This window comes from Oncorhynchus kisutch, linkage group LG14 (assembly GCF_002021735.2).
Source record: "Oncorhynchus kisutch isolate 150728-3 linkage group LG14, Okis_V2, whole genome shotgun sequence".
NCBI lineage: Eukaryota > Metazoa > Chordata > Actinopteri > Salmoniformes > Salmonidae > Oncorhynchus > Oncorhynchus kisutch.
The window spans coordinates 86658477-86668476 of record NC_034187.2 but is presented as its reverse complement, the minus strand read 5'-3'; the positions used below and the strand labels follow the sequence as shown (position 1 = coordinate 86668476).

The window sequence follows — 10000 nt, the reverse complement described above, 5'->3', positions numbered from 1 at the left end:
AGCATACATGATGTGTTGTAAAGGAGACTTATAACTCACAGACAGCTGGGCTAGCATACATGATGTGTTGTATAGGAGACTCATAACTCACAGACAGCTGGGCTAGCATACATGATGTGTTGTATAGGAGACTTATAACTCACAGACAGCTAGGCTAGCATACATGATGTGTTGTATAGGAGACTTATAACTCACAGACAGCTAGGCTAGCATACATTATGTGTTGTATAGGAGACAGATCACTGCTTACAGACACAGCTGGGTTAGCATACATTATGTGTTGTATAGGAGACTTATAACTCACAGACAGCTAGGCTAGCATACATTATGTGTTCTATAGGAGACAGATCACTGTTTACAGACACAGCTAGGCTAGCAAACATTATGTGTTGTATAGGAGACAGATCACTGTTTACAGACACAGCTAGGTTAGCATACATGATGTGTTGTATAGGAGACAGATCACTGTTTACAGACACAGCTAGGTTAGCATACATGATGTGTTGTATAGGAGACAGATCACTGCTTACAGACACAGCTGGGTTTCTTGGCTGACCACTGGTTGTTCTTCTGGCAGGTGATGTTCTTCTTCCCCACCAACTCAAACGCAGGGAGACACTCAAAGTGCAGCCTGTCCCCGTGGCGGAAACCTGTCCCCTCCCGCTTGCCGTAGGCCGGTATCCCTGGGTCGCCACAGCTGCCCTGGTCAATCTCTGAAGGGGAAAGACAAATAGATAGACAGGTAAGATAGTTGCCTAAAATCAATGGTGGCTTTCCAGGTAAACTTTCAACATTTCAACTTTATTTTCCTAGAATAGACTGTAATCTATTTTGCAAACACACTGCACAGATTTTGCAAATGACTGTAGAAGTGTTTTACATCTCAGAAACCTCAGATAGAGAGATGAAATACCATCTAACACTAATGAGGATAAAGGTCAAAGATGATTCTTCTCACAAAATATTTGACAAAAATCAACTGTATCAATGATTCTGGGTTGTCTTTAGCTTAGTGGTTAGAGTGTAGAGGCGGCAGGTAGCCTAGTGGTTAGATTGTAAAGGCAGCAGGTAGTCTAGTGGTTAGAGTGTAAAGGAGGCATGTAGCCTAGTGGTTAGAGTGGAGAGGAGGCAGGTAGCCTAGTGTTTAGAGTGTAGAGGAGGCAGGTAGCCTAGTGGTTAGTGTGTAGAGGAGGCAGCGTAGCCTAGTGGTTAGAGTGTAGAGGAGGCAGCGTAGCCTAGTGTTTAGAGTGTAGAGGAGGCAGCGTAGCCTAGTGTTTAGACTGTAAAGGAGGCAGGTAGCCTAGTGTTTAGAGTGTAGAGGAGGCAGCGTTGGTAGAGTTGAGTTAGGCTGGCTAACATGGTAGAGTTGAGTTAGGCTGGCTAACATGGTAGAGTTAGGTTGGCTAACATGGTAGAGTTGAGTTAGGTTGGCTAACATGGTAGAGTTTAGTTAGGCTGGCTAACATGGTAGAGTTTAGTTAGGCTGGCTAACATGGTAGAGTTGAGTTAGGTTGGCTAACATGGTAGAGTTAGGCTGGCTAACATGGTAGAGTTAGGCTGGCTAACATGGTAGAGTTGAGTTAGGTTGGCTAACATGGTAGAGTTTAGTTTGGCTGGCTAACATGGTAGAGTTGAGTTAGGTTGGCTAACATGGTAGAGTTAGGTTGGCTAACATGGTAGAGTTAGGTTGGCTAACATGGTAGAGTTTAATTAGGCTGGCTAACATGGTAGAGTTGAGTTACGCTGGCTAACATGGTAGAGTTTAGTTAGGTTGGCTAACATGGTAGAGTTTAGTTAGGCTGGCAAACATGGTAGAGTTGAGTTAGGTTGGCTAACATGGTAGAGTTAGGTTGGCTAACATGGTAGAGTTAGGCTGGCTAACATGGTAGAGTTAGGCTAGCTAGCATGGTAGAGTTTAGTTAGGCTGGCTAACATGGTAGAGTTGAGTTAGGTTGGCTAACATGGTAGAGTTTAGTTCGGCTGGCTAACATGGTAGAGTTTAGTTAGGTTGGCTAACATGGTATAGTTAGGTTGGCTAACATGGTAGAGTTAGGCTGGCTAACATGGTAGAGTTGAGTTAGGTTGGCTAACATGGTAGAGTTTAGTTTGGCTGGCTAACATGGTAGAGTTTAGTTTGGCTGGCTAACATGGTAGAGTTAGGTTGGCTAACATGGTAGAGTTTAATTAGGCTGGCTAACATGGTAGAGTTGAGTTAGGCTGGCTAACATGGTAGAGTTTAGTTAGGTTGGCTAACATGGTAGAGTTGAGTTAGGTTGGCAAACATGGTAGAGTTGAGTTAGGTTGGCTAACATGGTAGAGTTAGGCTGGCTGAACATGGTAGAGTTGAGTTAGGTTGGCTAACATGGTAGAGTTTAGTTTGGCTGGCTAACATGGTAGAGTTGAGTTAGGTTGGCTAACATGGTAGAGTTAGGTTGGCTAACATGGTAGAGTTAGGCTGGCTAACATGGTAGAGTTAGGTTGGCTAACATGGTAGAGTTTAGTTAGGCTGGCAAACATGGTAGAGTTGAGTTAGGTTGGCTAACATGGTAGAGTTAGGTTGGCTAACATGGTAGAGTTAGGCTGGCTAACATGGTAGAGTTAGGCTAGCTAGCATGGTAGAGTTTAGTTAGGCTGGCTAACATGGTAGACATCTTTCCCTCTGCATCTAACATGGTAGACATCTTTCCCTCTGCATCTCACTCTCTTTCTCTCTCTCTCGTCTCTCTCTTTCTCTCTCTCTTCCTGTCTCTCTCTCGTCTCTCTCTTTCTCTCTTCCTGTCTCTCTCTCGTCTCTCTCTTTCTCTCTTCCTGTCTCTCTCTCGTCTCTCTCTTTCTCTGCAGGTGCACTCCTCCCTTCGCTGTGTGATAAACACTCTGCCTGCGACGAGGAGCTGACGTGCACTATCACACGCTGACCCACATTCTTTAGTCTTTACACACACACACACACACACACACACACACACACACACACACACACACACACACACACACACACACACACACACACACACACACACACACACACACACACACACTTCATTCCTTTCATCATCCAATGAGTTATACAACCCTCACTATCCCCCTTCCTGGTTTTCCAGGGGTGCTGCAGATGGAATCCGGAGAACTCCCGGTGAGGAATCTGTAACGGAACATCGGAAACAGGAAGCAGACGGGACAAATAAGCCCATCCATCCATCCATGGAAGGGTGGTAGACTCTAATGAGCTTTTAAAAACACACCAGGGCATCTGAAACTGCGAGATAAATCCATGGCTGATTTAATGACTATAATTTTATTAACACATATTTAGAGTCTACGATGTGGAGATTAGCGTCCTAAGGGACTCATCAGGTCCATTACATATGGAGCTCACTGTTATGCTTTTATGCCCACCTATGGATTTCTAAATATAGGAATTCTCTAACCCTCCTGTTGTGTTAGTTTCATGTTCATTCACTCTGTGTTCCCGGTCCAAAATGGCCGCCCCTTTACAGCTGATTATAAATCCATAATAATCCATATATTATCACCTAATGTTGTGTTACATCTTTCTATCAACTTAAGTTCTTCTGAACATTACATGTTTTGAACTTCTATTTGCTATTTATGGCCTGTAGGCCTCATTGATCTGAGCTCATACAACTCGTTTTTTTGTTTAAAAAAAAAGAGAGCATAATGTATGAATTATTTTGACTAAAACAAATGCTCAGATGAAACATATTGTGCTATTTATCACAAACTACTTTGTGTCAAAGTTCAACAAGGACTCTCTCCTCTTCACCAGTGTCATGATCAAAGATATGATCAAGAGACTCACATACAGTATATCGTTTGGTCATTGTGCTGCCACAGAATAAATTGTGAACAAGGCCTCAAATAGGTCAAATGTAGTGAACAAATAATGAAAGGACTTGCAATCAGTTGTCTGAAGTACAGTTGAAGTCGGAAGTTTACATACACCTTAGCCAAATATATTTAAATTCAGTTTTTCACAATTCCTGACATTTAATCTTAGAAAAAATTCCCTGCAGTAGGTCAGTTATTTTAAGAATGTGAAATGTCAGAATAATAGTTGAGAGAATTATTTATTTCAACTTTTATTTCTTTCATCACATTCCCACTGGGTCAGAAGTTTACATACACTAAACTAGTATTATATATAGTATAATACACTAGTATAAACTAATATTTGGTAGTATTGCTATTAAATTGTTTAACTTGGGTCAAATGTTTCGGGTAGCCTTCCACAAGCTTCCCACAATAAGTTGGGTGAATTTTAGCCTATTCCTCCTGACAGCGCTGGTGTAACTGAGTCAGGTTCGTAGTCCTCCTTGCTCACACACACTTTTTCAGTTCTGTCCACAAATGTTCTGTAGGATTGAGGTCGGGGCTTTGTGATGGCCACTCCAAAACCTTGATTTTGTTGTCCTTATGCCATTTTGCCACAACTTTGGAAGTATGCTTGGGGTCATTGATCATTTGGACCCATGTGTGACCAAGCTTTAACTTCCTGACTGATGTCTTGAGATGTTGCTTCAATATATCCACATAATTTTCCTACCTCATGACGCCATCTATTTTGTGAAGTGCACCAGTCCCTCCTTCAGCAAAGCACCCCCACAACATGATGCTGCCACCCCCGTGCTTCACGGTTGGGATGGTGTTCTTCAGCTTGCAAGCATCCCCCTTCCTCCAAACATAACAATGGCCATTATTGCCAAACAGAGGACATTTCTTAAAAAAAAAAAAAGATCTTTGTCCCCATGTGCAGTTGCAAACTGTCGTCTGGCTTTTATATGCCGGTTTTGGAGCTGTGGTTTCTTCCTTGCTGAGCGGCTTTTCAGGTTATGTCGACATAGGACTCATTTAACTGTGGATATAGATAATTCTGTACCTGTTTCCTCCAGCATCTTCACAAGGTCTTTTGCTGTTGTTCTGGGATTGATTTAAACTTTTCGCACCAAAGTACGTTCATCTCTAGGAGACAGAACGCGTCTCCTTTCTGAGCGGTATGACGGCTGCGTGGTGACATGGTGTTTATACTTGCGTACTATTGTTTGTACAGATGAACGCAGTACCTTCAGGCGTTTGGAAATTGCTCCCAAGGATGAACAAGACTTGTAGAGGTCTACAATTTTTTTTCTGATGTCTTGGCTGATTTCTTTTGATTTTCCCATGATGTCAAGCAAAGAGGCACTGAGTTTGAAGGTAGGCCTTGAAATACATCCACAGGTACACCTCCAATTGACTCAAATGATGTCAATTAGCCAATCAGAAGCTTAGAAAGCCATGACATCAAGCTGTTTAAAGGCACAATCGACTTCTGACACACTGGAATTATCTGTCTGTAAAATTGTTGGGAAAATGACTTGTGTCCTGCACGATGTTCTAACCGACTTGCCAAAACTATAGTTTGTTAACAAAGATTTTGTGGAGTGGTTGAAAAACGAGTTTTAATGACTCCAACCTAAGTGTATGTAAACTTCTGACTCCAACAGTATATGTTGGTTGTAATTCTGAGTCAATTCTGCAAAGTCAAAAACCCCAGTACAGTGCAAGGTACTTCATTGTTACCCAGAAATGATTTGATATATTGAGATGCAAATGGCTGGATTTTTACGGTTATGGTTGCAACAAAAAACAACCCAACGGTTAAAGGGTTATAATCTAATCCCAGAAATAAACATCATGAAACTCCTGTCAATTTGGGGAAAGCCTACGTTCTAACATCGTTTTAAATAAACATTATTTCATTTCTATTTGGTACGTTTCTAAAAAATAATAATCATGTCATGGATGAGATTTAACACTATCACATTTCATAACATTTTCAAAACAATACCACTAAATCAGCCAATAGATGTTAGGGTATACTTGTCTAGAACACATGCCTCCATTTATATAGGCACGACCAAGTAGCTATTCTTTACTTAAATGAGCTCAAACTAACAGGTGTACCAAATGAGTCAACTCAGTTCCTCTTTCATCTCGCAATGGGCCCTGTGGAAAATGTGGGAAAGGGCCAATGTTGCTATAGCAACATACTTTGCTCTCGCTCTGGGATGAACTACAAGTTGAACTCGGCGAGAGACTCCTAGATTGATATTTCCGTTTTGTTCAACTGGTTTTACAGCTAGCTACAAGAAATGCCGATATTGACAATGGTTTTACTGTGTGTAGCTACGTTTTCTAGCTTGCTACATAGCCAACCAGCCCAGAGAGAGCATTGCATTGTGGGTGTTAAGAAACCTCTCTCTGGCCCTGGGAGAGACACAAATTGGGTTTCCATTTACTACCCCACCTCACCCTGTTACTGCTGAGGTAGACTACCATCCCTCACCCTGTTACTGCTGAGGTAGACTACCATCCCTCACCCTGTTACTGCTGAGGTAGACTACCATCCCTCACCCTGTTACTGCTGAGGTAGACTACCATCCCTCACCTCACCTTATTACTGCTGAGGTAGACTACCATCCCTCACCCTGTTACTGCTGAGGTAGACTACCATCCCCCACCTCACCCTGTTACCGCTGAGGTAGACTACAATCCCTCACCCTGTTACTGCTGAGGTAGACTACCATCCCTCACCCTGTTACTGCTGAGGTAGACTACCATCCCTCACCTCACCCTGTTACTGCTGAGGTAGACGACCATCCCTCACCCTGTTACTGCTGAGGTAGACTACCATCCCTCACCCTGTTACTACTGAGGTAGACTACCATCCCTCACCCTATTACTGCTGAGGTAGACCACCATCCCTCACCCTGTTACTGCTGAGGTAGACTACCATCCCTCCTCACCCTGTTACTGCTGAGGTAGACTACCATCCCTCACCCTGTTACTGCTGAGGTAGACTACCATCCCTCCTCACCCTGTTACTGCTGAGGTAGACTACCATCCCTCCTCACCCTGTTACTGCTGAGGTAGACTACCATCCCTCACCCTATTACTGCTGAGGTAGACTACCATCCCTCACCCTGTTACTGCTGAGGTAGACTACCATCCCTCCTCACCCTGTTACTGCTGAGGTAGACTACCATCCCTCCTCACCCTGTTACTGCTGAGGTAGACTACCATCCCTCACCCTATTACTGCTGAGGTAGACTACCATCCCTCACCCTGTTACTGCTGAGGTAGACTACCATCCCTCACCTCACCCTGTTACTGCTGAGGTAGACTACCATCCCTCACCCTGTTACTGCTGAGGTAGACGACCATCCCTCACCATGTTACTGCTGAGGTAGACTACCATCCCTCACCCTGTTACTGCTGAAATATACCTGCTGGAGCAGGTGGAAAATAAGTATTTGGTCACCTACAAACAAGCAAGATTTCTGGCTCTCACAGACCTGCTCCTCTGTCCTCCATTCGTTACCTGTATTAATGGCACCTGTTTGAACTTCTTATCAGTATAAAAGACACCTGTCCACAACCTCCAAACAGTCACACTCCAAACTCCACTATGGTGAAGACCAAAGAGCTGTCAAAGGACACCAGAAACAAAATTGTAGACCTGCACCAGGCTGGGAAGACTGAATCTGCAATAGGTAAGCAGCTTGGTTTGAAGACATCAACTGTGGGAGCAATTATTATGAAATGGAAGACATACAAGACCAATGATAATCTCCCTCGATCTGGAGCTCCACGCAAGATCTCACCCCGTGGGGTCAAAATGATCACAAGAACGGGGAGCAAAAATCCCAGAACCACACGGGGGGACCTAGTGAATGACCTGCAGAGAGCTGGGACCAAAGTAACAAAGCCTTCCATCCGTAACACACTACACCGCCAGGGACTCAAATCCTGCAGTGCCAGACGTGTCCCCCTGCTTAAGCCAGTACATATCCAGGCCCGTCTGAAGTTTGCTAGAGAGCATTTGGATGATCCAGAAGAAGATTGGGAGAATGTCATATGGTCAGATGAAACCAAAATATAACTTTTAGGTAAAAACTCAACTCGTCGTGTTTGGAGGACAAAGAACGCTGAGTTGCATCCAAAGAACACCATACCTACTGTGAAGCATGGGGGTGGAAACATCATGCTTTGGGGCTGTTTTTCTGCAAAGGGACAAGGACGACTGATCAGTGTAAAGGAAAAAATGAATGGGGCCATGTATCGTGAAAACCTTCTTCCATCAGCAAGGGAATTGAAGATGAAACGTGGCTGGGTCTTTCAGCATGACAATGATCCCAAACACACCACCTGGGCAACAAAGGAGTGGCTTCGTAAGAAGCATTTCAAGGTCCTGGAGTGGCCTAGCCAGTCTCCAGATCTCAACCCCATAGAAAATCTTGTTGCCCAGCAACAGCCCCAAAACATCACTGCTCTAGAGGATATCTGTATGGAGGAATAGGCCAAAATACCAGCAACAGTGTGTGAAAACCTTGTGAAGACTTACAGAAAACGTTTGACCTCTGTCATTGCCAACAAAGGGTATATAACAAAGTATTGAGATAAACTTTTGTTATTGACCAAATACTTATTTTCCACCATAATTTGCAAATAAATTCATAAAATATCCTACAATGTGATTTTCTGGATTTCTTTGGTCTGTCATAGTTGAAGTGCACCTATGATGAAAATTACATGCCTCTCTCATCTTTTTTAGTGGGAGAACATGCACAATTGGTGGCTGACTAAATACTTTTTTGCCCCACTGTATACAGGAAGTACCAGCACCAGATCAATGTGGAGCTATATACAGGAAGTACCAGTACCAGATCAATGTGGAGCTATATACAGGGAGTACCAGATCAATGTGGAGCTATATACAGGAAGTACCAATACCAGATCAACGTGGAGCTATATACAGGGAGTACCAGATCAATGTGGAGCTATATACAGGAAGTACCAGTACCAGATCAATGTGGAGCTATATACAGGAAGTACCAGTACCAGATCAACGTGGAGCTATATACAGGAGGTATATACAGGAAGTATATACAGGAAGTATATACAGGAAGTATATACAGGAAGTACCAAATCAATGTGTTTGTGTAACAGCAACTTTTACTGTGATTGTTTTAAATTAAAATGGCCAAAAATAAACAAAAATAGCTTCTCAATAAATAATGAACTTTGACTGAGTGGAAATGTCCTGTATTGACCAAATCATGAGAGCAAACCACACACAAGTCAGAGTTATATCATAAAGTCCATCTTTAATTATATGAGCTCCATCACAACCCTGTGACTCTCAGATCAATTCAGTGTCTATAAATGAATTCTCTGAGAGTCCTTACACATTGCAACTGAGATCCTTTATAGCAAAGACACACATAGCCAGACAGCGTTGGCTATAAATTATCGTTCAGCTTTGTCACCTAAACTATGTTCCTATCTCGCTCTTGGTACCACTCAGGACCAAAAACAAAACCTCATCCACTAGCATATATCAAATACACCCCTCCTGGACTAGATCACAGAGACACAGTGACTGGCACACAGACGTTGTGGAGCCAAGAGATAATTGGTTCCCCCTCAATCACCCCTTCACATGGTTTAAAATATATGTTTACATATGAAGACCAGCTTGACCTCTCCCCTCTCTGAGGCCCTAGTAACTGACCCCAGGACAGGAAAGGATAACTGCAAATGGCCACCACTATAGTACAACAAGATACATTCTGATGAGAAGTAACTGACCCCAGGACAGGAAAGGATAACTGCAAATGGCCACCACTATAGTACAACAAGATACATTCTGATGAGAAGTAACTGACCCCAGGACAGGAAAGGATAACTGCAAATGGCCACCACTATAGTACAACAAGATACATTCTGATGAGAAGTAACTGACCCCAGGACAGGAAAGGATAACTGCAAATGGCCACCACTATAGTACAACAAGATACATTCTGATGAGAAGTAACTGACCCCAGGACAGGAAAGGATAACTGCAAATGGCCACCACTATAGTACAACAAGATACATTCTGATGAGAAGTAACTGACCCCAGGACAGGAAAGGATAACTGCAAATGGCCACCACTATAGTA

General features: G+C 43.1%; 1 protein-coding gene across 1 annotated transcript in view; it reads right to left on the bottom strand.

The window, feature by feature from the left end:
- Positions 1–10000, bottom strand: part of csmd2 (CUB and Sushi multiple domains 2) — an 895829-nt gene that overhangs the window by 453595 nt on the left and 432234 nt on the right. The window contains 1 exon segment of the mRNA XM_031789283.1: positions 531–713. Coding sequence (XP_031645143.1) covers positions 531–713 — 183 coding nt within the window.